Below are 27,891 nucleotides of genomic sequence, written 5' to 3'. Positions count from 1 at the left end.
TGCAAAAACAACTAAATGCCACAATAACCACATTTCTCAACGTATAAGCGGATGTGCAAAAAGCTGCAAGTTGTACGTCAGACATGATTGTGTGTGTGTGTCGAAGACAATTTGTTGTGTTTCAGTGCAGAACGACACAAAGAGGAAACTGCACTGACTCAGTCTCTGCTGCCAGTCGTCAACGTCAGTCAGTGTGAGGATTAAAACCAGAAGACATCTAGAATCAAGTAGGTGCCAGTTATTCTGTGTCCATTTCTGTGTTGGAGTTATTAAAACTTGGAGTCGTGTATGTGAGAATGATGTTTTGGTGGGAAAGTGCTAAGACTTTTTCCACTTGATGTGCTCCCTACTCAACTTGACACTCATCCTGATTATTACACAAGAAAGGTGGTGACCATTTATTTGCCAGTTTAAAAATATATCCGATAAGCACAGCTTTGTTGAAAAGATACCAACAATGTTTTTTTTTCTCCTCGTACAGAATAGATAGAGAATAGAACGCTTCACTGGTCTATAAGCTCTCATAATGCTCACTTCCTTTTTTCTTTTACTAAAACTGTCATCTTTAAAGTTGGAATGTCTTTTTTTTTTTATGTAGTCCAAAGAAACACCCTAAATCTTTGGAGTTAAAGGCACTGAAATGCAACAGGGTTTCCAAACTGTGGGTTGGGAGCTTCATTGTTTATGATTTTTTTTTAAAAGTCAAGACTTTTATGTGCTTCATTTATTGGTCAACAGCAGTGAGTATTTTTTTTTGTTTTGTTTATGGTTATTTCTGTGCGTTAGTTAGTTTGAGGCAATCCCTGAGCAGCAGCAAAACCCCTCATGATCTCCTCCTCCCCTCACGCTCACTCCTCCTTCTCTTCTACTTCTTCTTCGTCCTCCTCTTCCACAGCCGCAGCGTGCCACAGTTCCCGCTGACCTCCACAGCGCATCGCTCACATGGCAGACACTCCGCTCAACAACTCCTGGCCATCCTTCTCCAAGCTATGGATGAAGCGCTTGTCCTTCAAGAGAGGTATGTGTCCTAACTTTGATCCCTTTCTATTTTGCTTTTGTGGACTGTGTTGAGGGAAATACAATCAATTGGCATCAATTAAGCATGCAAACACACTTCTTTCACAAAAAAAAAAATCAAATGCATGTCATTGCCGCTATATGTTACCATCACAGCAATATGGCTGCTTAGAAGCAAACAGGAAATGTGAGGTGTGCTTTGAAGCACGAGGTAAACCATCACAGCTGTTTTGAAAGCCTCGCTCTTAATTTTATGATGCATCTTCCACGTACACCCACAACCAGGGTTGAAAATGTCAGCCACTCTGACATTAACCATGATAGCATATAGTGTATCAAACTCAAGGCCCGGGGGCCTGATCTGGCCCACTACATCATTTTTTGTGGTCGCAAAAAGAAATCTTTTAAAAACTTTCAGAAATTAAAAGCATTTTTATGTTGTCAACATAAATGTAAAGATATTAAAAAACAGTTTTTACTGCCCCTTGATTTCAAAACTAATTATTCATCAATTTGTTGTTATATGTGTATTAGGTGATCGTACATTTCTTTGGGTTCACAGTTGTAAAGAAAAACAAGGAAAACATAACTAAAATGTGTCTTTTGACAAAAATGAGTCTGCATTATCGTGATGGATGTCAAATTTGAAGGCATAATGATGTAAAATATGATCCTAAGTTGCTTGACTGTGAGCGTGCAAGCAGACTTGCATGTGGCTTGTTCAAAATATGTCTGATCACAATGTTCAAGATTCTATTGCTATCCCCCCAAAAATTTTAATTAAAAAAACAACAACACACACTTAATTAAACACAACGGTTCCTACCTACAGTATTTTCCATACATCATCTTGTATTCACAATGGGCCCCATTCCCTGACGATGCGTATTTTTAAATTCGTGCTTAATGGCTGCATAAATCTGTGTCATCAGGATGTTTGTACTTGAATTTAAAGAAAACTCATTGGTGCAGGTAACAATCAAGTGATCACGTTTTAATCATATGATGACCATCAAGTTCCTCTTGTGATTGTCATGCTGCTTCACACACCAATGAACATTCCGCCTGTTATTCCTCTTTTGTTCTTTTGCTTTCACTACCGTATAACATCAATTGATTAATTGTCAATTTTGATTTATTTTTTGTTATTTTTTTGCTCTTATTTGTTGCTACCTTAAACATTAACATGAAAGCCTCAGTCTCCTACTTACAACAACATAGTATGAGCAAAACTGCTTAAGTTTATACTAAAGATAAACTAGATAAACTTGTAAAAGTTAAATGGCAGAATCCACCATTCAATGTGTTGTCTCAGGAGACTTTGTAAAAGTGATTTATTATTGATGACATTGAATTCAGCAGCAGATCACTTCCAGTGCGGTGGAGACTCCGCCGACAATAACAAGCCCACACACACACACACACGCACACACACACACGGATAGATCACGGTGTGATGTGCTATCCATTACGCATGGGCAACCATAAAAGGCCTTTTGCAAGCTTCCATGTTTATAAATGCTTGTGATTTAGTCTTATAGAAATTAGAGTCGATGTACAGCACATTGTCAATGTGTCTGCTACTGTGTTTACATGGCGGCGTCTTTCTGGCTGCCATGTTTCTGGTTTGTTGTGAAGTAAATATTGCTTGCCTGGGCCTGTCTGCATTAGATTTTATATAATGAAGTTTGCTCTGATTAAGTTACTGTACATTAATAGCACACGGGGACAAAAAAAGACAGTACGGATGATGAAGTCAATATTAATGTAACAAAGTGCAGTGCAAAGTGAATTTCTGTGGCAGTTGTAGATTGAGTGGTTAGCTTGTGTTTTCTGTGATTATCGTTTTTTTCTGTATGCTACTGCACTGAAAAAAATAATGTAAAATAAATTAAAATATCTTATATATTATGAGAAGAATTTGCATTTACAAGCAAAAAAAGAGCATTACCAGAACATGTTTTATTTTTGTACAAATAAATCGGAATGAAAGAAAAACAGAATACATTTATAATAATAATTGAAAAAGCTAACTATTTTGAGAAAAAATACAAACTACAAAAATAAATTAAAATATATATGTATTCATGTGAAAAAAAAGATACATTTATATCCATGAGGACATAATAGTATGAAAGTAAAAGTGCTAATATTAAATGATGAACATTTTCTCACCTTAAAAATATGAAAAAAAAAAAACCACAAGTAATAGAAGCGGAACTCACTACAATGAGGTTGAATCTGACACCACACACAAACTACAACCACATTAGGTAAATAGCTTCTCAACTTCAATATGTCCCCGGTGTGTCATTTACTATATTTGACATGAGCATCTTTCCGTTTTTTTCCACATTATTAAGTGTTATATGACCTTTTGAGGAGAAAATAAACAGGCCGGTCATCTACATTCAAGTAGATAAAAGAGTGGAGAAGTGCGGAGCCAGACCGGCTTAGTCTTAGTCTCGGCTTCACGGGAAACGCTCTTATGAAATAAGACTTACGTAAGCTGTCAGAGCTGTAGCATTTCCCTCTGCTGACGGTGTGGCCAGAGTCGCCATGGTAACCGAGACATGACGCCCATACGAAGTTTTCAGGCTCAAAAAAAAAAAAAAAAAAACGGCTGGCCACCTTTTATCCATCCATTAATATATAAGCTCTATCAAAACAATAAAAAATTATTAATGGTCACTTAGTATGATTGACAGGCAAAGTGGCTATATGATCCTATCTATCTATTTATGTCCATTATTTTTCAGCCTCTGAGTGCAAGCCATATAGCGAGCCAATCGGACAAACAAGTGGACATGCTGCTAAACAAGCGAGTGGACCTTCAAGCGGACAACAGCATATTCAGCTACCGAGGAGAACATCTTCACCCTCTCCATCGCCGCCCTCCATCACAGAAGATGTCTTTTTTGGAGGCACCAATGAGGAGCAGGTATTTTATATTTAATACTGAGGGTGTGGATTGATTGTGGACAAAAATCTCAATTATGAAATTAATTGAGAAACGCAAAACAAGGATACTATATCTGATAGTCTTTCTTTTTGCAGGATGCATCCTCTGTAGTGAGCGACTCTGAGGTGAAAGGTGTGGAGGTAAGCAGCAGCGCGGATGACTTGCAAGGCCTCGGTTCCTCCTTTTGGGACTTGGACTACTTCAGAGACCTGGAGGTGAATCTTCACGGGCCTTTGAAAGCCATCAGTCCAGACCTGAACTCCCAGACCACAGTGCCCAATCTGACTGAGCTAGCCTCATCCGAGGAAGCGCCCGGCAACCTCGTGGTCACCAAGCTGAGCCCCAACGTCTTCCCAAGCTGTGTGATTGACAGCCACGACTCCTCGGGGGTCGCTCTTAGCCTGACCATTGATCTGGACGGACTGTTGGGATCGATGGAAACAACACCCACTGAAACAAGATCGCGTAACCAGGGAAACACAGTGCATTTAAATGGAGATCTTGAGGTTGACAGTTTTCCTAATTTAGCGAGATCCATGTCGACCTCACGAAGACACAGCTGGGGTGTCCCCGTTGCACCCATCAACCTGGGAAGGAGGTATGGATCATTATTTATTATCTATACTTTAGCAATCAAATATGAGTTTGTTAGATTGCGTTTTTCTTTATCTATATTTATTTATTTATTTATTTATTTATTTATTTATTTATTTATTTATTTATTTATTCATTTATTTATTTATTTATTTATTTATTATCTATACTTTATTATTCAAATATATGAGCTAGAGTGAGTGTGTCAATACTTTGTCAGATTAAGTCTCGACACGATGGCCATGGACAGCGATGGAGATGAGGATGAAGCAGAGCACAATGAGGTCTTCCAGTCCAACGAGCAGAAAACTGAAAACTGTCCACTGGATGAGACAGATGGTCTCAAGGAGAGGCTCTCCTGTCTCGTTACCAAGGTACAGAATCTGAATCTGTGTGACTGTGTTTCTTGGGAAAAGCTTTTTCAAGAGACACCTTAAGCGTGCATAAATCCGCAACTCAGATCTATCGCCGTTTATAATTGCAAATTTTTTTAGATTGATGGTGTTCCTGGAAAGCAAGTGTATTCCCGTGCAGACATCCTCGCCACGGACGAATGTTCTCGTGCAGCGCACGTCTCTCGAATTGTACAGACCTCCAAAGAGGCAGCGAGGGCAGCAGGAGGTGGGTTTGCAAAATGAGGTCCAACCAATCTAGCAGCCATAAAATAAGCCAATTATGCCGTATAATAAACTGATACCTCTTTCATCACATGCCGTTCTCTCTTCGTGAAGCCGAGGAGTTTGACCCTGAGGAACACCTCCACTCCAATGAGGGGCAGAGCCATATGTAAGTCGACACCAGCGTCGCTGAAGTGTGCTTAAACCCTCTCGAGTGAGGTCAGAGAGCTTTACAGTTCATGACTACATGACTCCATCTGCTCGGGCTTAATGAAGCTTGAAAAGACGACTCTTCTGGTTTTCTCCTCTGATCCCGCGGGAGTAACCGATACTGTACACTGTCAGGAAAAGACCAACATTGTCTCCCATGGTTCATTCAACCTACACGTCATCCATCTAGCTATTTCTCATATAGCGCTTATCCTCAACCATCCCAAAAGACATACACACCGAGTCCAAATGTCCCATTAACTCAAGTCACCACTGATCTTGGAGTTGCAATCCTAAAGGTAGATGATGCATATGCACTTGTGTTGTGATTGAGTACTGATGTGCACAAGTGCACACAGTGTCCCCTGCATGTGCGACTTGTTATGTTCTCATACAAACAGACAGCTCCTCCCACAGAACACATCAGCGAGGGGCTTTCCCCATTCTCTGCTGACATCTCTGCTCCATGTCATGTGCTTGCAACCTCCTCCTCCCACTACTGTCCTCTCTCCCACCATCCCCTTAGATGGTGTGTGTATGTGTGTGTGTGTCGTGTGTTGCTTTCCTTTTCTTTGCTTTGCTTTGCTCCAACTCAGCCCCAATGTCTTGTTTGTCTTAGGCTGATGGTACAGAAAGTTCTGCAGGAGCTAAAGTTGTACCACGGGTAAGTAAACAGGCCGCTGCTCGAAACGAGGAGCAAGGAAGCAGTGTGGGACCAGTTCTCGGGCACTTTGTGTGTGTGCATGTCACCAGGTTGTCACACTACAGAAATGCCCTATTTGCTCATATAGTGGCTAAGGGCTTATTTCATTTTTGCGCTTCACCTTGCAACATTGTGGATTTTTTTTTTATGTTTTTAAATGGAAGGCATCTATTGCTTTGTCCCAGAAATCTGCAATGTGTGAAAGAACATTGATTTGTATTTCCCTTAAGAGAAAAATGCAACCTGTGACTAAGAGCCACTATTTGAGGAAATGATTAATTTGATGAAATGATGTCACACAATAATCTCCATCACATTCATACCTGCAATCTCTTGCGTTCTGTTTTGCTCATTGCACATTATGAATCTGCTGTTTTGACGACCAATCAAAGTTGCTCTTATGAAATTTTACACATCCTTGACTATCAAAAGATGATCACGGTATTTCGCATGTTTATTGTTTGCCATCCCTAATGAAATGTTCACCAATAAGCTCCTCATGATAAAATATTATGTTCCACAGAGCCAAGCGGAGGAACAACAAAGCCAATGCCAAGGATTCTGAAAATGTAACGTGGTACGAGTTCCTCTCTAATGAGTAAGTTCCTTTCATAATGCTGCTTTATTGCAGTTTGATAAGGCAGACATGGAGCTGGATGCAATTATTTGTGTGCTTCTTATTTTCCACAGTTTTAAACTTCATTGTAGGAGTAGTAGTTGAACTTTTATTATGAATACACATAGCCCAGTTTATCTAAAAAAATAATTTAAAAAATACGCACAACAGTGACCTCTGCTGCATCTTATTGTAACAACAGTGGGAGAAATAATTTACATTATTTTAATTAACCTACAATAAGCATTAAAAAGTGGAGCGATAATGAACAAATTTGTGTGATTAAATAATTATATCCGCCACTCAATAAATATTATAGTCAGCAAATGGCATACGATGTGAGCTGATGTTTGTGAGGTGACTGTTCTTCTTCATCCACCAGGAATGAAGAAGAGGATGACCGAAGTGAAAAGGTAGAAAAAGGAACCAAGGTAAAGAGGACGCTCAGCTCGTTGAGGAACAGGATGACTGGCTCCTTCAATAAAGATAAGGTAGGCAGACATTGTAGATAATATTTATTTATATGTTTAATATTTTTTCAAAAATAACTTCATAGAACTAGAAATGATATTTTACGATTATAATCCCATTACTCACTAAGTAATTAATTACCTTTCCTAGATCATGGGCTCATTGTGGAATTGACAAATGCCCCCCCAAAAAATTTACATTTTTAAAAGTCTGCTATTGCATTGTTTTCTCAAAACAGCGATCATGTTTCTGGATCAATTTAACCAAAAGTGCGGCACACTTTTTCCCCAATGATGCTTAACCCAACCACCCTTGTGTTCCCGCAGGGTAAGAACCGAGAGAAAGAGCAGCAAAGGGGTAAGGAGAAGGGGAAGGAGGCCAAGAAAAGCGAGTTCAGTCACAGCAACGGGCATCTTTTAGCGCCGGGCACTTTTTCCAGCTGTGCCAGCTGCTCTCTGTGCGGCAAGACTCTGCAAAAGAATCACAGCTTGCAGTGCATGAGTGAGTACACGGCGGGTGCACGCACGCCATTCACGCTTGTCTCACGCACGCACACACACCTGAAACGCAGGTGCTCCGCTCACATGCAAACTTTTGCCTTGCGCACCTGCTCACCAAAACAATCGCATGAAGCAACCTGCACAAGCTTGACCAGAACAAAAGAAAACATGAAGGTTGACTTTCCTCTGAAATTGAAGTGGAGTGAATACAAGGTTATGTCATATTTTTTGGCACTGATCTCGGAGCAGATGATTACAGATAATTCATCTGCCGTCATTCTCACTAAGGCTTTGCTTAATGTTCTGGAAAGCAAACCACTGTTGCTGTTTCGTGTCTTTCCTCCCATATCTGAGAAGTGTTTCCAAGAAAATCATCTGCAGCGGTGCATCTGTATTTTGTTCCACTGCTTTGCATTGCGCAAGGCTTGATTCTGTTTGGGCGGGTCATCTCATCCATCAGCACTGAATTCTTGTTTACCTAAAACCTACAGTGCGTATTTATTACTTTCTGCTTCTACATAGTTTGGTTCTTTATATTTTAAAGCATTGTGTGAGCTCATGTGTTGTGTGTAAGCAGCCACAACAAGCAGACGGCCTGCAAAGGGCATTTCAACACTATGTATTTCCTCGTCGCTGATAAGAGCGGCAATGAATAACGAAAGAAGTGTGCAACTCATAGAGGGCGTGCACGTAGTGATGAGAGCTGTGGAATTATGATCTAAGTATGTTTTGCTTCATTGTTACTAGCAACCGAGATCCACATAATCAGTTAGATTCTCTTTCCTGGTAACTTCAGGTTTCTGTTTGTTGCTTGGCAGAGTTCATAAGGTCGTTGATGGAAATTATTTCATCCTAGCCACGCCCACCGAAACAACCTTAACTTGGGTGTCAATCAAAGCTGAGTTTTTCTATTCAATCTCGATATACTGTGCTGCAACTAATGAAGTCTATTTTAGGAGTCAACAAAAGCTCATTCTGTCCTATGTCTTGATTAGGGGAATGATACCAACATTTGTATATAATGCTGTCTGGAAGCATGAGGGGTGTAATGTATGTTTTAATAGTCTGCTTATTCAACAAACTGGTGTGTGTCGTATAATGTAGGGCACAGCACCAGATGCTTATGAGTCAAGCTTCCTCTGTTTGACACAAACCAGCAACATTCTTAATATATAGGCTCCATTCTTCTTCATCGATGGTGGCTTCTTTGTTAGATAGGTCTGGGCGATCTGGCCTTGAAATCAAATATTGTTCACACTTGCCCTGGGAAATTATGTGCTGTAGGAAATTATGCAATTTCACTTGATCGGTCCAATTTTTTTGTATCTGTTTTCCACAAAATGTACAGTATTTTTGGTCATCTATCCATGCCAACGACTTATAGTGACATTTAGAACAATTAAGTGCTGATCCACAAGATGGCGGAAGGTACAAGTTATTTATTATCTATTTTTGCTGTGGTTAAACATTATTTTCATCCTGGAATTTCACCTGTAGTAAACCCAAAATGTTTGGAAGTACTTTGCACTTCATAGAAGTTTTCTTAAAGTATTAAAAAGATCAAGAACCACACTCCTTAACTTTATACAGTATGTATCAACAATACTGACAGAAAACCACAAGTCTGCAAGTCTGGAGATGCAATGAGAGTTCAAATATGCACACAGTTAATTTGACCTAAATTAATCCATACGATTGATTATTAAATGTGATTGCAAATTATTAATTGTTCTGCTTTTGGTGTGCTCAGTAGAAAACAAGTGTAGTGTCCCTTTAATTGGAGCCAAGTGGCCGTGCGGGGATTGAGCTTGTGGAATGCACCGTTTGTATGCCACAGATTGTTCCCACTAGAGAGAGCCGCTAACTAAAGTGGAACAAAACAAAAACAACCAAAAACAACGCTACCATCCACGTCAATGATGCGCTTCTCCAACCGATCCGCTGTTGTTGTTTCCGGCGTAAGCATCCGAACCAAACCGCAGTTTCGCTGCTAATAACGGTAAGAAGCGGCTCCTATAGCGGGATCAGGTGGATCATTCCCGTTGTTTCCTTCAGTGGACTTTTGTAGCTACTTAAGTTGTTAGCTACTTAACCTTATGCTAACTACAAGCGATAATCGTGTCCTTTACGTTCGCATTGTGTTTGCATTAACTAGATGAACCAAAGTTTATTTACTTATTGATTGGAAATCACAGTTAGTCGTTTCGCGACTAGTATGGCTAGCTAACGATAGCATCTTAATGCTAGCAAGTTAGCGTGCACCAAAAACGCTTTAAAATGTAAAGTAAATGTAGTTCATGTCAAATAGCACTCGTCTTATATATTCCGATAATGGCATTAATGGTGGTGCTTTTTCAAAATTAATCCGAAACATCATATAGGAGCAACTTTGTGTTTTTTTTTTTTAGCCGATGGCTCAACAGGTGACTCAGTTTCTTAGTGTATTAAAGCTATGTGAGAGCGTTTTGCCTTGGCCGAGTGCTCTTTATTGAGTTTACGGGATGTGGAGAGATGGTTATTATGTTTGTATTATTACCAATGTTTAATGTGATATGTTTTTGTATAGCACTATATAAATAAATGATTTATAATGTGCAGTGGTAGTGGAAGAGCATTTGATTGTTCTGTTACGTCCATTAATGGCATGGACAGATGAATAAAGTTACTTGTGCTAAATAGATAATAATTTCCCTATTATGACTAAAATTTTATTCAATTGGTTGAAATGGAGACTCCCCCCCGTTCTATTTATTACACTATTTTTGGAATCACTGAGATGGAGGCAAAAAGCAACATTGACTTCCTAATTCCCATTCATTCTTAATTTGTCTCTGATTTTCCTTGGTCCATGCTGTGCTAATGTGACTGATTGACTCGGACAGGAATGAATGTAAGATTAGAAATGTAGTCATTTGTGATTATTGGACCACCTAATCCCTGACGTGCTGAACATGTTTCCTGGTGTGTCAAAATTGTTCTCATTCCTCAACCAGAGCAGGTTGCTGCCCTTACGCTCCTCCAGTGCCCCACTGGAATGAAATAAGGGGGGACATTTTTTGGCTGTCTTACGGAGTGGGTCACATGGTTCTGATTGTGCTTGGCAGGTCCATCAGAGCAGAACAGAACCCTCATCAGCCATCATACCTTGTTTTGCACAGCACCTTTTTCTTGCATTCATCAGTCCTCCTCCACCTTGGAGCATGTTTTCTTGCAGGATGACTTTTTAGACGTACTGCTACAATTTTCCTTCTTAGCCAGCTGTGTTTCCTGTGTGGGGCATCTCTGAGCATGCAATTGCCAGACTTTGAGGTGGTCAGAGTGCTGATAAGAGCTGTGATATCAGCAAATAGAAAAACACCCCGTCCTTGTTTATCTTTGGCTAATCTTTTACCTCTACCAAACAGAATTCTTGTCATTGCAGTTTGCGTACCATCGGCTCTGTTTCCTGAAAGGATTTAGCTTGCGTTTGGGCTCTTCACTGATGACGCTGAATGAATGACTTGATAGTTTGTGAAGATCTCCTGGCCTGTCAAGGTCTTCTTATCTTTTTTTTTTTAAACAGTGGCCTTTGCTATTATTGACTGACTGGTTTCATTAGTGTGTTTGAGCTTTGAGTAAGACTGCTATGGTGGACTGAACGACGACTTGTGTTTTTATTTTTGTTTTTTTGTTTTTTACTGCTGTTGGATTACTATTGAAATTCTCCGTTGCAGGTAAAAAGAAAATCTTCTCTGATGTCTGAGCCAAAGCAGTAGTCTTAATTGTCATGCTCATCATCATCGCTGATTTACTTTTATGGCCTGTCTTGCAGTGTGCCAGTTGAGTAATGCCGGACCAATTTAGAAAAAAAAGGTCATGACTCTGCTTCTGAGCCTTATTCAGAAGCCAGTTTCTGTTGACTTTTCATTTAGCACAAAATGTTCATAAGAAAACAGGATTTCAGTAGCAATTTAGAGGAAAAAAAAATAGAAGGTTTTGGTGTGGTTTGAAGCTAAAATTGTAAATGAAAACAGTCCAATATGTGCTGCTGTCACAGCATGCTTGCTTTTAATATAAACCAAGTTTAGTTTTGTTTTCATTGTGGCACACAGAAGGGAGCCACATTGTTCAGAAGCCTTTCTCGTAGTGGAAGTTGCTAGTATTACTCTTGTGTTTGACAGGAATGCTTCCTTTGACACGCCAATGCGAGCACATTTAAACAATGTGATGATTCTGCTTCAGGCTTTTCTTCTCTACTGTATGTATGTGTAAGCAGGTTGGACAGTGTTTATTCCCATCTTTATCGCCCGCCAGTGGGGCCATGTGTGTTTGTGTTTTAAGCTTTTTTTGTTTGACTTGTGCACCACTTCCCGGCAGCAATATATGATATGTTCAAATTAATCTTAATAGTTGGGAATTTGTGTGTGCGCCTCGGCCATGTCACCCGTCTTTACTTTGCCGGAGTCACAGGTTGCATAGCAATGATTGGATTTCTTATTGCTGAGTAGTAAGGTGACTTTGTCTAGCTGTACCTTTTGTGGGTTTTTTTGCCACGTCCTACTGAACATTACTTTTACTGGAATGTTGATTAAAAAAAGATGCACTCATCTCAGTTGGATTTTTATCGGAATACATGATTAGAAGTTGAGTGAAAACATTTATGGTTTATGTGAAACGTAAGCATTGCAATTCAATATAGTAAATATGGAATAAATAACATTGTTGCTTCATTCAACTGAGGATAAAACAATACTGTCTGCTGCTTATGAACTCATATTGACGATTGGATCCTGTTTTTTCAGATTGTGCTGTGAATGTTCACAGGAGCTGCAAGTCCCTGCTCAGTGAGTGCACCAGCATCAAGAACAAGGTAAACACTCCACTGGAACATGGAGTTGCGTGAAGGTGCCCCATGTATCCCCCCCCCTTTTTTTTTTTTTTTTTTTTTTTTTTTTTTTTTTTTTTTTTTTTTATAAAACACTGCTCAAAATGACCAAGCAAAATTGTGACGCACAGAATAGAATTTAAAAAAGTACAAAGACAATGACGGTCACACTCAGAATATTTAACAGACAGCCAAAGTAATCATTTTATTACCTAATAAGTGTTTGATGAAATGGCCTTAAAAATAACACATTCTGTCTGTTTATTCCCAAACAGAGAGATTCTTTATCAAGAACAGGCCCGTCTGGATCGCCTTATCTTGGTAGGCATGATTCAGTTCATTTTCAAGGCTCAGTGTGGGACAGCCATTTGCCTCTGCTTGATGGGTTGAGGAGGAGGAGCGCCACGAGACATCCCCTGACAATTTTAAAACAAAATAAATCTCACCAGAGTCTCAGATGGGCTAAACCTACTATCTTGTCATTTCTTCCACTTCTCTCACCATTGTCCTGCTTGTTCCTCAGCAGCAAAAGAGCGCCAGAGAGAGCAGGAACAGTCATCACAGATCCTCAATGGCCATGCGACTTCTCTCAGCTCCTCTGGCATGACCATCATCCCTCGGGGATCAAGTAACCAACTGATTGTAACACATAACATCGCCTCTTCTGGAGCTCCTGCTTTCAACCCCGGCCCCAGCCTACGCCATCACAGCAGCTCGGGGTCAGTACCTCAGTCTCTTATTTTATTTTGTCATATTTTCTGAAAGGCCTTTAAGTGAAGGAGACCAGGAATTGTATGGATGGAGCTAAAGAGACAATATTAGAGTATGAATTGTAGCACACAATATTATAATATATAAACTATATATATTCTTTTTAACCCTAGATCTCTCCTCGGGGAGATGGATGAAACGGACGCTCTTCGCCTGAAGCGCTGCAATGATGACGCAATCTCACTTGTTGCATCTACTACGGAGTCTATCATAGTAGAAGGTAAGGTGACTCAATTGAACATTTTGTTTCATTTGTGTTAGTTTGTTGCATGTCCATCTTATTCCAAGTAGATATTGTTTTTGTCAATTTTTTTTTAAGAGGTACGTTTAATGAAGTCCTACGTGACCTTTACAATTAGAAAGCTGAACTTTTGTAACGAGCGTCCTCCTGAGAGTCATTCAATATTCTAATTTATCGTATTTGAGTGTTTTATTTCTTTCTGTTTAGGCTAATTAATAATTTCGCCAACGTTTGCCAGATGGCAGTATACTTGAAGTGACGTTCACTTGTAAGCAGTATGAAATTTGTTATATGGTTTGCTCCTTCGTTTTTTTCAGAAGCTCACTATGCTGCAGTGCGAGCTGATCTGGAGTGTGATGCTCAAGATCTGGAAGCAGAGTCTTGGAGTTTGGCGGTTGACCAACAGTTTGTTAAGAGACACTCTAAAGAGGCCGTGAAGAGGCAAGATGTCATATATGGTTAGTTAGTACATTTGTATGGATGCTCTTTGTTTAACGTTGCCTTTTAAACCAAACAAAACATATTACTATGAGATCATTACAATAACAATGTAGGCTTCTGGATATACTCGCAACTTGAAAGTTAATTTAGATGAGAACTAGTTTTTGCAAATAAATATTTCTCATTGTCATGTTTGTCCCCGTGAATTGGGCCTGGATATAAACCATACGGAGTGTCAATCGGCACACGTCAAAACAAAGTCTGATAACATTTAAAAACAAACAAAAAAAAACTTCGAGTGATTGCAATCTACGTTCAACAGAACTGATGCAGACGGAAATGCACCACGTACGGACACTGAAGATAATGCTCCGTGTTTACATCCGAGAGTTGAAGGATAACCTCCAGATGGATTCCAGCAGACTTGAATGCCTCTTCCCACGCGTGGAAACCCTCCTCGAGCTCCACACGCATTTCTTATCCTGTCTCAGAGAACGCAGGCGAGAAAGCATTGTTTCACCCACCGAGTGCAACTACACAGTGGACAGAATAGCAGACATACTCATTGCCCAGGTAAGGAAAAGGTAAACACAAACAACCAACTTAGCAAGTTTTTCTTTTGTACTTTAGTCATGTATTTTGTATTGTGCAGTTTTCAGGGGATGTAGGTGAGAAGATGAAGGACAGCTACGGGGATTTCTGCAGTCACCACACTGAAGCTGTCAACTACTACAAAGAACAAATGCAAACAAACAAAAGATTCCACAGCATCGTACGGGTGAGATGAGCAAGAATACCTGTCATCTTTTTACTAATTCGTCTTTGTTTTGTACTTTGACTGTTGTCTTTTGTCCTCCCAGAAAATCAACAACTTGTCCATCGTGCGGAGGCTGGGAGTGCCTGAATGTATTCTGTTGGTGACACAGCGCATTACCAAGTACCCGGCACTAGTCGAGCGTATTCTGCACAGCACTCAAGGTCCTGCAGTGTTCATTTTGTGCCTACTAAATCCCCCGTATGCTTATTGAGGAAAAACACTTTATTGAAATTCTTCTGAATCTTTTTTTTTTTTTTTTTTTTCTCAGATGGAACTGAAGAACACACAGAGCTGAACCGCGCACTAAGCTTAATTAAATACACTATTGCCCAAGTGGACGCTTTGGTTAATCTGCACGAGAAGACATGTCGCCTTCGTGACATCCACAGCAAAATGGAACCAAAGGCATTGGGCAAAATCAAAGATGGCCGAGTGTTTCGCCGCGAAGACTTGGCGCAGGGTCGAAGACGTCTTCTGCACGAGGGTACTGTCAACTGGAAAGCTGCTTCTGGCAGACTCAAAGGTAAGGACTGTGCTGCAAAAACTAAAACTACATTTTGAAGAAGTAACCTTTCTGTTATTTGGTCCTCACAGATATTCTCGCAGTTCTCCTTTCTGATGTGCTCCTGCTGCTACAAGAGAAGGATCAGCGATATGTATTTGCAGCAGTGGTGAGTAATTATTAGTTTATTTAATTCAATTAAGATTTATGTTGACTTGGTGACGCATTAGCACCTGAGGTTGTCTTAATTTCCCCCACAGATTTAGGTCAAAGACCACTGTTAGATGTTGCCTGATTCATTCTTCTTTCTTATCTTATTTTCTTCCCTCTAGGACAACAAGCCATCAGTCATCTCCCTTCAGAAGTTAATAGTTCGGGAGGTGGCCCATGCTGAGAGAGCCATGTTTCTGATCTGCGCTTCCTCCAATGAGCCGGAAATGTATGAGATCCACACCACCTCCAAGGAAGAAAGAAACACTTGGATGACACAAATACGGCAAGCTGTCGAAAGGTAGCTCCCATGCGGTGCGCTGTCGATGAAGAATATTCTGAGAACGACAATTAACGGCTTCTGTCCTGTTGCTCTTAGCTGTCCTCATACAGAGGAGAGGCTCTTCAGTGAAGAGGAGGAAGCTCGAGCTTCAAGGTTGAAAGAATTTCAAGGTACTGACGTCTGCACTTGCCTTCTTACAGTTCGGCGTTAATGGAATGATCTTTCTCCCCACTTTAGAACGTCTAAGCCAGAAGGATGCCATGATTGTCCAGGCACTCTCTGAGAAGCTCCAACTTTTTGCAGACATGGCAGAGTCTGTTGTAGGTCTGGAGGACACAGCTTCCCGCCCCAAGCTTCTTTTACGAGGTGATGCCTCGGATCTGCAGCAGGGGGAGACCTTGCTCAAAGGAGCCATCACTGAGGGTAGGACGGAAGTCTTCATAGCATTGAGTCAACAAAATACACACTTCCATTCCTTGAGTGTGGGGTTGTTGTTGTTGTGGTAGCATTTGAATTATAACTTGCTTTCTTTAACTATTTAGTGGAAAACCTCCAGAATTTGCTCCAGTCTGGAGTGAGGGGTGACAATCTGTCATCACAGCAAGATGAAGGGAGCAGCTCTGGACTCCTGCCCAGGAGAGCAGGCACCTTTGGGGGCTACGACAGCAACCCCACCATCCTCACTAAGAGTGAGTCTGGTATACTTCATGTCTTGAGGGAACCTCCTATCTAATGGCTTGCGTTTTTTGTGCGATGCAAAACTTGTGAATTATTAATAAAATGGTTTTGTCTTTCTTTTGCTGTTTGAAATTATTTATGGTAAATTTAAATAAGCATGATATTCACAATCGTAGTATGACACGTCTCTATTTGTTGTCCTTGTGCGCATTTTGTGGTTGTTAATGTATCTGTTTTCTGGTCTGTTTGGTCTCACTGTTATTTTTGTGTCATTGTTTGTGTCTGTGGCTGGGTGTTCCTTTGCCAGATGGCAATTTGAAGAAGAACTTTACTGGCGAGTCCAGAAACAGAGACCGAAGCCAGCGGGCCAGCTCTGACCCTCAGCTCAAAGATCTTTGTGGCAGCCAAACTCTGGAGCAGACGGTAGGTCTGATGCACAAAAACTCACATATGCTCTCACTTGAAACACAACAAAAATCACAGCGTGAAAACCTTGGGATGATTTATTTGCTTCATGTACAAACAAACAGGCCTTGAGATTTTCTTGTATTGATAGTTACTGTCGCAGACATACAAGCCGTCATCAGACAAACATTTAAATGGGAGACATCATATAAACAATGTTCAGATAAATAAATACACTCCTTGAGGATGACCAGTTGTATAAAAAAGTTGTCACTGTCTGCCATATAGTAATTTCTCGGTTATTTCAGTAGATTATTTCGAGGTATTTGCACAAAAAAATATATATATATCTGCCGTTGCCCAGGTTGATGAGACCTGCAACACACCGGCAAGATGGAACCGGATCTGGTCCAATTCTTTCCCTGAGGCAGAGGTTTGTGCCTTCTCTTTAATCTGTTACTTGCTTTTGTATAACATTGCAGGATCGGGTGTATTCCTGTAAATGAGCCTGTGGATGTTGTTATTCTGATTGTACGCGTCGTATTTATAACACCCTTCTCTTTTTCCCCATTCCAGTTCTTTGACAAAGTATTAATGCTTTCCCAAAGGCTCTACAGTCTGCAGGTAATGTGATGCCTTGCCTCGGTCCGCTCATAATGTTTTTATATTTGCACATCAGCTTTACAGAGTCAAATGTCGACTAATGAAGGCGTGTGCGTATAGACCGGCACAACACGTGAAGAATCAAATGAAATCCGATACTCGCACACCATTATTAATCCATGTGTCATTTTGTAATCGTACTTTGCACTGTGTAGAACTGCACCGCCGCATATTAGAAACACTTCTCGGTAATGTCGTTCCGTTCTACACATCAAGAAACGACAACCACGATATTTAACCCGTTGTTAAACTAATAACTGCTCTGATACTGTGGCGTCATTAAAAATATATATAAATAAATTATAAAAAAATAATAAGAATGAAAATATATAAATAAGAATAAAAATAAACAAATAAAATATATATATATGTAAAAACTTAGACCCAAGAGTGCAGGTTGAATCCAATGTTCATAACATTTCAGGCTCCAAAATGGTTGTCGCATTTTGAACGTTATTATGGGAACAAAGTATCAATTTTCTTGTGTCTGCACGGCCAGGCCATCATAGCTCAGCAGGACAGCCACATTGAGCTGCAACGTGTCTCGCTAACGGAGCGCGCCTCACTGCCTGGGCGCCACCGCGGGAACGTGCTCCTGGAGCAGGAGAAGCAGCGTACGCTGGCCCTGCAGCGAGAGGAGCTCGCCAGCTTCCACAAACTGCAGTCTCAACATCGCCAGGAACAGCAGCGCTGGGAGAAGGAGCGAGGGAAGCACCGCCAGCTTGTGGAGGCCACAGAGGCCAGGCTGCGGCAAAGGGAGGAGGAATGCAGGCGGCTGGAGGTACAGTGGTCAGACCTACCTGACAGTTGTGATGTTTGTGTGACTTGGACCTTAACCATTGAAAAATTGGAGACAGGAGCGGCTGGCAGAAGAGAGGGTGGAGTTGGAGAGGCAAAGGGAGACGTACCAACAAGACCTGGAGAGGCTCAGAGAGTCCACTCGGGCAGTAGAGAAAGAGAAGGAACGCCTGGAACACCAGAAGAAGATCAAGAGGAAAACCATTGAGGTGCGAACACGCAACAGAAAAACTGTGACCCCTGGTGTTCATATTTATAAACGTTTTGATGTGGTGACAGTACTGAGGTGTGTTGTGGTCTTGGGCAAATGACTAAAGTAACTTCAGAGGAATACTTTTCACAAATTCTGACAAGTATGAGCTCAAGGGCATATTTTAATCCATACATGATACACCACAATTTTTAAAGTAATATCATGAAATGGACTGTGGCTCCATTTCAACTACCATAATTTCCGGACTAAAACCTGCAATTATTTTCCCCACGCTTTGAACCCTGCGGCTTTAAATGTGATGCGGTGAGTTTATGGATTTTTACAAACAAGCCTCATGCCGCCAATATACTTACCAAAGGTTTTGTCACATCTGACCAATGAAATTGCCCAACTTGCCCGAGTGGACCAATGAAAAACTCTCTTACGTTGGTCTTAAACTGAATCTTCATAAAAACTATCCCATGTTATATTGTGGAGACCTGCAACTAATAAAACAAAGAGGCCAAAATAATGTTGATGTAATAATCATGCTGTTAAAATTTAGTCAATCTCAAATAATTGTAAATTATTAACCAATTATATATACAGACTTGGAAAAATTAATGTCTTGAAGAAATCCTGCTAGTCAGAAGAATTGTTGTTTCCAACCCTGCAGCAAATGTGCACATTTCTAACTACTTCAGACCAAGACAGTAATCTACCTACTTAGTGCAGGTCTCTTTCCATGTCTTTTTTTTTTTTTTTTGTACTTAAATCTTTCTCTGCCTCTATTTCCACACTGCCATCCTCTTTCTTACACAACAATGTTCGACTTTGTTAGTTTCATGGAAAGCTTTGGCTGCATTTCATGCCTGGTGCTGTGGAACGAAGCGCGAGTCAAGTGACTAAACATTAAAGTTTCTGTACTACACGATCGCTCTTTTCATCCTATTAGTGATGGAGGGTTGTACTTTAAGAATGTCTTTCCAAGCATGGCATGCGATCGTGAGAAGGATAGTTGTCCTGGATGGACCTGTAATGAGTGAGCAACCTTGTAATTACAAGCCATGACTTTTGAGTGAAACAGCCAGCCGTGTGCACAAACGTGCCATTTGTTTGTTTGTGAGATTATACTGCAAGATGAGACTTGGAGCCAGAGATACATGGCCATGTCAGCACTTGGCGCCCACTGACATCATCCCCGCACTATTTGTTGTCATTCCGCCTGTGTTGTGTGTTTTGTACACACGCACATCGGGGTTTGTACTGTATCTCGCTGGCTGCGCCGTGGGACTTTCTTGGTTGCTTCAATGGGAAATTTACAAGTGGTTTGTCTCCCCCCTCACTCCCGACACACCCTGGCTTCATCAAAAACACATTCAACAGCCTTTTCATGGGCCACGACCCTGGTTTGTGTTCCAGGCTCCAGGCCAGCTTGATATCAGCAGCCATTTAATGGCAACCACCAAACATTAGGAGTCATCAACAAAAGCGTAGCGCTATAATTAGACCTCATAAAGACACGCCTCTGCGCGTATTTGTGTAGCTCTGAAGTCGAGTATATGTAAGGGTGAGGGAGGACGGAGCGAGTCGCAACATGTGAAGACTTCAGAGGAACTTGTTTCATGTGTTATCTCATCGGATCAGGGTAGGCCCTTTTGATTAGGACGGCCTTGGATACAGACAAGTTTTCCGTTGGCTCATAACCAGCATGTGCTGATTGTGCAATGCCTGAAAATGTTTCATGGCAGCTCATATAACAGTACAGTAGAAATCGTTTCGAACCTAAGGGTACATTTACATAACAACAACAAATGGCCTTGTGAAAGTATTTGCTTGCAATACAATGGTATCAAAATGATCACCGTTCACGCCTTCAAAAATCTCTTGAGACATGTTATATGTGATCATAGGTGGATAATGTGACTCTCGGGGCACAAATGTAACCTAGTAAATATATGCTTTGCTGTTGGAGAAATTCTATAAGCACTTGTGCTCATAAACACAACAATAGCCCAAGGTCACGTGTTAAACAATGACCTATACTTTTGCATTTTACACTTTGGAATTATCAATTCAATCACGGTCAACTCTTGTCTCCAGGCTGTTGTATGATGTTACTTGAGTGTGTATCCTGTAGGCTGAAAAAGCCCCATGAGTAATCTCACCACCTCCACCTACCTACATACCTGACTGCTTTCCTCAACAATCAGCCGCGAGCAAATTCTGAGCAAGGGCAAGGTCTTTGTGGTAACTCACCAACTGCACAGACATAAGAGAACCGAATGTTTTGATTAAATTGACTATTTGTGAACATCACACATGCTTGACTGCTAGTATGATTCAATTTTGCGCCCATATTTACATGGTTATACTCAGCCATGGCTCGCCCGGCAGCTTATTCTCATGTTACCTCTGATCACCTAGTGCAGGTCAGCCACCTTCACCCTCCTCAAGGGAATCCATTGTGGAGTGTTAGCCGAGGCCACTCGTCGGGCTCCGCGTGATTTGGGAGTATCCGAGCGGTTTTCAGGATGAGAGGAACCCGGCTGTATAATTAGCTAGCGCAAGCCTGTCATTAGCAGAACCCTCTGGAAGAGCGCCAGTGCTAATTGTTTGTGCGCTGTCAGTCAGGGCTGTTTATGTTTCCCCTTGCTTCCGAGCAGTTTCCTGCTCTGGAAACCTGCCGCCTCTTCTGCTCCGTGCCAGTCACCTTGTAGAGGGAACAATGGAAGGTCTATGTGTTAAGACGAGCTAGTGTTCATTGGGGGAAGACTGATGGAGGCAAAGAAGAAGGAGGGAGCAGTCTGGAACAAGGGACTTTTGCCGACTTTTCCCACTGAAGGGCCTCTCTGTGCCTCAGGGCTTCCCATCATGCTCAGCTGTTTGAGCTGGGCTCCAGACACAGTCACGGTCTATTGGATTTGCCCTCCTCGCCCTGTAAAAGACTCTTCGAGTGTTCCCTATCTCCACAGGATGTATTCTCCATCGTTCTTCATGCTGTGCCCTTTGCGTCACATTTAAAAAGCTGAGGTTGACATTAACGCCGGTCGGTGTCAGTCTGACATATTCGGGTGCCCGCATTTGCTCTGTAAAACGGCCCATTTAAAATAGTTCGACATTTATTTGGCCTTTAGCCACTGGCAGTGACGTTTTTTTTATAGTGACTATTATTTAGTAACCATTGTTGGGCAATGTGTATTTGACTGCACAAAAACTGACTGGAATCAGTATAAAAGAAAGAAAATCAAAAAGCAAAAGACACAAATCACAACAAAGAAACTGAATTTTCCATATGGAGGTCATCAATTTAGGTGCAATAAAAGTTTGTCTGTGGTTCAGCCAATCTTTTAATATTGCAAAGATGCAATGGATATTCTAAACTAACAGGAAATATTTTTATGTCACCGTGCAAAACACCATCAAAGGACTAAGGCTCTGCGGAAAATTTAATATAAGAATAGTAAATGCCAGTTACTGTTAATATCAAAATAGTTTTATCCGGCTCAGCAAAAGTTGTCAAAGCACTTTTCACAAATAAGATTTTTATTTCTATTCCTTATTATTACCATTTCGAGTCAATCAAATGAGAATTGTGCCAATGTCCCAATTTTTATAGACTTGACTGTAGTTCCATACAAAGTGTTACTTCAAAAACTGCCTGTACAGTTCTGAGGTTTTTGGTTTCTGAGGTTTGGCGTCAGTTTCATCTCTGCCCTTCCTTTAGAGTTTTCATGTTCTCCCTTTGCTTCTGTGGATTTTCATTGGATTCTCTGGCTTCCTCTCAAAATCCCAAAACAGTCAGCTGAGATTTATGCTTGCTCACCTGCGACCCTAATGAGAAAATAAAACAATGGGTATTTCCTACGGGACTAAAAAAGTCATTTAAACTGCAAACACAAAGTCAGGAGAGCTTCTACTGTAATAACACAGATAGTAAATATAGTGGAAGGAGGTTGTTTTCTCTTTTGCCGCAGGTCAATGTAGATTAGACGATAAAGTTGTCATGTGCAGATCACCTTTCACTCTCTCTTGTAGTTCAGTGTACAATGGACTGTTTGTCCCGGCAGATATTTACATGTTCCCCCTGCGTGTCTAAACGGCCTTTTTAGGCCGACACGCCTCTATGTACACAGAGACCATTAAGGGTATTGTGTTCTCTCATTTTGGGCGATTGTCCGTTTGTGCGTGTCCTCCTTGAGCGTCTTAAGAACACATCAAAAGCTCGAGCGGCAAACTTAGCCGAGCGTGCGCTCAGCAGAAAGAGCAGCATGTGTTTCTGATTCTCTCCGCGGCCAATAAATGCGCCTTCTGCTTTCCAGATTGCGTTTCTCTGATGGCACCGAGCCACGCAGACGCTTTACAATACACGTGTGTCATGTCTGCTCTCAAGCGCCTCTGCTTTCTAACAGAACTTAACCACAGATGGGGAGAAATTCCCCGTTCCATTTGACTGTTTTGTATTATTTTAAATTGTATCCTCTCATTTCCCTTCCAGGTGGCGCCCATGTCCGGCAGTCTAAATGGGGAGCTCCTCTTATCTTCTGGCCTCAGCAGCTCTCCCGGCCTCTCAGACAAACCCCTGCCTCCAAAGTCCCTGGTGCGTGGCAGCATGTCGGTGGCGCCGGCCGACTACTCGGAACGGCCCGAGGTGACGTTACGACGAGACGCCAGCTCCTCCACCCTGCCGCTGAAGACGGAGGTGCCACTGCATCTCTTCAGCACCACCAACCAGCAGCACAAACTAGTGGGGGTGCAGCAGCAGATCCCCACCAAGCTGGCCGCCCTCAGCAGCGGCAAAGGCAAAGGAGTGAAAGGCGGAAAAGGCTCGCAGCGCACTGACAGCACTGGTAAGCAGCCAAGCGCCATTTTGATGCAATCAGCACGTGGCAAGGTGAGCCACAGGACATCTCCTGATAAGGAATTTGCCGCGGGAACCTGCTTATGTCAGCCAGGCTCTCTGGAAGGACGTTAACATTCTCACAGGCTTTTTCCCAGAAGGTCGGTGAAATATGAGGTTTATTTTGGGACACGCTCGTCTTCCCGTAATAAAAGTGTCCGAAGCAACTTAAGTATGCACACATCTAAAGGACCTGACTCATGAAAGAAAAAAAAAAAAAATGCAACCCATCTATCCATACAAAATGAAATTTCCTCTTCATACTGTATGTGATCGCCAGTCACAACATTAGGAACACCTGCAAGGTCTTTGTGAAGAGACCCACTGAAGAATTAATCAAGCAATGTTTATTTTGCCGGTTTGCTAGTACATCATAGATTTTTGTTCCTGCGCCCAGTTTCGCCAGACATGGCTTCAGAAAAGTTGCAATATTTGCTTTTGATTCCAAGTCTGCAGATAAGTAGAGACACTGTGCTCCACTGCAGCGTTACAACAAGTCCTGTCTGGGCGTAATGTTTGCTGTTATAGTAATTACACGAAAAGATGTGGAAAGAAGGGACAAAAACATCAAAAGCGAAAGAAAATGAAAAGCAATTTGGAGAATTATGTTGCAGACAGCGCCTGATTTGATTTAGAGACTAAATGTGCCAACAGCTGCACATAGAGATGCTTTGTTGAGATCTGAAGTGTTTTTTGTTGTTTTGTTCTTAATTACTTGGCAAGCCATTTTTGATTCACAGCCCGTCATAGTTTTTATATATTTCAAATGAGTTGTTTTGGTTACATAAAAAACAACAAATTTCTTCCATTGCTTGTAAGAGAGATAACCAAACTGCGTCAGAACTCATTATCAAATAAGTGGCTCGTTAGAATCACGTTAGTACTCCGAATTGGGTCGGTCCTGTGGTTTATCAAATAATGAGAGAAACTAAGCTGCTCCAATTTAGTGTTTGAATCCAATTTCACAATGAAACGACCCTCTTAATCTTCTCCCTCAGCCTCAGTGGACATGAAGCAGATTCTCCCCCTCAAGCTCTCGGCGCGTGACGACAGCACCTTCAAAGCTAAGTGCTCGGTCAGCCCCCACCAGCAAGCACCGCTGTCTGTGTCTCCTCTCCCTCCCTCCTTCCATCATCTTGGAGGTACACACACACAAACATAACCGAATGAAGTTCACACACACATGTACCGACCCCACCCATCTTTGTTCTTCTCCCAGCCTCTCCCTGTGTAAACATCTTTCAGTATCAAATTCTACACAGTCTGACATCCACATTTGAACACTGACGCTATTACCAGCCAATTTAAAAAAAAAACACAAAAAAAAAGGGAATGAACAACTTGAAATATTTTGTAGTCCACTATAATACAAAAATTGAGAAAAACTGTGTTCCTCTTGTGGGATGGCCATTTTGGTGCACCACGGCGCGTTATAGTCTGATGATGGCAGTAGACAAAGTCCTCTGAATATCAACTCTAATTATTACCTTTGTCAAATCAAACCATTAGATCATCAGCAAAACCCTTTGGATGCTTTCGGACCGGATTCTCAATCCACCGTGATTAGCGGCAACCACCCAGCAACTATCCAGAAGCCCCCCGTGCCGCCTGCCCAACCCTCTCTGCAGTCTTCCGTGCAGACTCCCACCATCGCGCCCCACTCGCATTCCACCGCGTCGCTCCACTTCCTTGCCCAGGTGCAGCCGCAAGGTCTCGGCCCGAACCCCCACGTGCTCGTGCAGGGCCTCGGCCACAGCGTGCCGCTCCCTTCGCCGCCGCCGCCCTACAACATCAACACAGAAGACCTCAACAAGGAAGACGTCATCTTCTTCTAAACTTAGCTGAAACTCCATTTTAAAACCGGTTGTCTACTTTTTACACCGATCCAAAGACGGCAGCCAGCGATTCGAAGACGAGACAGCTCGGTGCCGAAGCGTCGAAGAAGGGAGGCGCCAAGCAGGAAGTCCGAAGTGATGGAACGCTGTCTGCCTGATGGTTCATTTGCACAGTGTAAATATTCCATTCCTGACTCTTGAATGAGCCTTTCTGGCTTTTTTTTTAATAGTTTGTACAGATGTCAGATTTTTAGTCTGGATAATTTACTTACATCTGTCTTTAATTATGCTTTCATGGAATCTTTTATTTGCAGTCAGGTGCTGTTTTCCAGCTTGGACAGGCCCAGAAATTAGCTGTTCACCACACCTTGACTCACTTGGAATTCATTTCTTAAAATATGCATTCTTTCCCCTATTCATCCATTTTTTTTTATTCTGTATAGAGAGCCCAACCCATCTGACTCGTGCGGCACACCCTGACCTAATCACCTGTCAATCAATTTCATAAGTAAAAGCCCCTTTTAAAACTATTCTGAAGATATCTGAACCGACATCAAATCATAATATATAATATATACCTTATTCCCATGACAGTGATTAATATTTCGGGCCTGCCGCTTTAAGGACAATTACTTTTCTGTACTGTACTGTCATGCTGAGACTCGCAGGACAAAGCCTGAAGGTCATTACTGCGGACAAGCTTGAAGCTGTTTGAACACATTCCTCATTTCCTCCCACTTTTGCGCTTCCTTTTCTTTGACGCAGGGAAGGGATCACACGTTCATGTCTTGGCCCGCTGATCATTATTCTGTCAGAATGGGGTCACATCTATATCATCTATTAGATATATGTTGGAACATGACACATTTATTTCAAGCCCAAGGTACCAAACATGACTCATTGCTGATGACGTGGCAGAAAGCTGATGTCAGTCTCGAATGTGACTGAGGAACCGTGGAGATGTTCATCCCACGGCAATCCGCAAATGTCTCTGAATCCCTTCACAGGTACTATTTGTGTATATTTTGTCGATTTGTGTACATGCGCTTTGGTTCTCATTTTTATATTAGGTACAGACTTTATTTGATATTGCGTTAAGACGGTCGAACGAACCACATTTTTTTTTTAATAATGTAAAAAGTGATTTAATTTGTTTTGTGTTCATGTAGCATTGAAGTTTAGGTGCACCTGTCCGATCTCCGCCATTTTTGGTGATGTGTCGCTAAGAGGATCTAGCAAAAATCCACTTGTTTCACGCAACCAAAGAGACATTCACACTGACTCTCGCTCAAGTAGTTTGCTCTCTTACTGTTCTCTAAAAACACAATTTTACATTTGCCAAAAAACAGAAATCATCTGAAGCCGATCAATGTGCGAGCACGCTCTAAAACTGCTGATCAAGCAGTATTTTTGTTTCGACATCCATCAAGTGTTCTCATCAGCATTGTTGATGGTTCGGCTAACAAATGTCTACTGGCAAGGACGACTGGCTTGGCAGTGGCTGTTCAATCTTGGCACATAAAACATCCAGTGAAGTCCAAAATGTTTTAAAACCTGGCCCTATTTTTCGTGAAAGTGACAGTTACAAAAGAGTGGAAGAAAGCAATGAGTTAGAAAATAACAAATAAATTACGGATTTGGGCTCAACGGCATGGAAATGCTACCCCAAAAAAGTACGACGTGTGACTTACCAGGTTCTCCTAGCTGCTTGTCCCCCATTGGTCGGGCAAATTAGTCATCATGGCGCTGTTATAACATTTGAGGCTACATGTCTATAAATACAAGTAAACACATTATAGACTTATCGTGTCTTAGTCTGGATTTGCAATATTATATCCACAGTTGTTGCCGTGTGCCATCTGTCTTCTCTTGAATAAAATTAGTGGCCAACAAACATATGTTGAAGTCAATAGAGGAAACTGGTTTGTTGCCGTGAAGTAGACAAACAAACCAAAATGAAGTTTGAACAAAGCTTATATTGTGCAGCTTAATATATTTGACGGTACACTTTGGTACAAATTCCTTTTAAATGATCTCGAAAACAGACTGATGAATATGACTTTTATTCTATGACGCAATGAAACCATACAGACATTTGAAGGCCAACTTTTTTTTTTTTTTTGGTACAAGAAGGCCACAGGTACTCACATGACATAAGACGACTTTTTCCACGAGGGCAGGAAAAAAAAGCACTGAAGTTGTCTTGCAAGTCTTAAACGCTGAGCTTTTAACTGTTAAGCCAATCAGTCGCATCACTGTACAGTTGCTCACCAACAAAAACACACTTTTAACTTTTTCTTCCCAATTCTCATTTTGGGACCTTTCCTATGTGTGAATAATTGTATTTCCTCTGCCAATTTTTACACTAGTCACTTTGAATAGTAGCATACTTGAAGGGGAAAATGAATGATTCTTATCAGGCTTATTTTTATTATGATTGTGAGTTTCTATTTACCAACAGCTGTCTAATGGCGCTAGTAGTGCACAGCAAAAGAGTTTTTGTATTTTTTGTTTTTCTTTTATTCACTGTTTAGAATCATGGACACTGACTGCTGCCTTAGACAAGTTTTAGTATTAAAACCAAAAAAAAAGTGCTGGAA

General features: G+C 41.4%; 1 protein-coding gene across 3 annotated transcripts; it reads left to right on the top strand.

Annotated features, from left to right (window-relative positions):
• The first annotated feature begins 123 nt into the window (after window positions 1-123).
• On the top strand, window positions 124-27,891 carry arhgef18b (Rho/Rac guanine nucleotide exchange factor 18b). Of its 3 annotated transcripts, none has more exons than XM_088393588.1 (33): window positions 124-227; window positions 896-1,018; window positions 3,777-3,958; window positions 4,075-4,577; window positions 4,794-4,947; window positions 5,068-5,194; window positions 5,305-5,359; window positions 6,020-6,064; window positions 6,627-6,701; window positions 7,102-7,210; window positions 7,517-7,691; window positions 12,472-12,539; window positions 12,830-12,875; window positions 13,081-13,273; window positions 13,439-13,545; window positions 13,884-14,024; window positions 14,330-14,580; window positions 14,660-14,785; window positions 14,868-14,985; window positions 15,093-15,347; window positions 15,419-15,495; window positions 15,659-15,837; window positions 15,916-15,989; window positions 16,057-16,242; window positions 16,362-16,508; window positions 16,805-16,920; window positions 17,267-17,335; window positions 17,479-17,526; window positions 18,065-18,346; window positions 18,423-18,572; window positions 23,055-23,406; window positions 24,455-24,598; window positions 24,966-27,891. In XM_088393588.1, the coding sequence occupies exons 2-33, from the start codon at window positions 943-945 to the stop codon at window positions 25,289-25,291; spliced, it is 4,956 nt and encodes a 1,651-aa protein (XP_088249714.1). In that variant the 5' UTR covers window positions 124-227; window positions 896-942; the 3' UTR covers window positions 25,292-27,891. The 3 variants fall into 3 exon arrangements, with proteins under 3 accessions (XP_088249714.1, XP_088249713.1, XP_088249715.1); XM_088393587.1 differs by having other exon boundaries at window positions 13,078-13,273; XM_088393589.1 differs by lacking the exon at window positions 6,020-6,064 and having other exon boundaries at window positions 13,078-13,273.

Source organism: Syngnathus floridae, chromosome 13 (genome assembly GCF_059516105.1).
Source record: "Syngnathus floridae isolate MCC-2025c chromosome 13, RoL_Sflo_1.0, whole genome shotgun sequence".
NCBI lineage: Eukaryota > Metazoa > Chordata > Actinopteri > Syngnathiformes > Syngnathidae > Syngnathus > Syngnathus floridae.
This window is presented reverse-complemented; position numbering and strand designations above follow the sequence as displayed.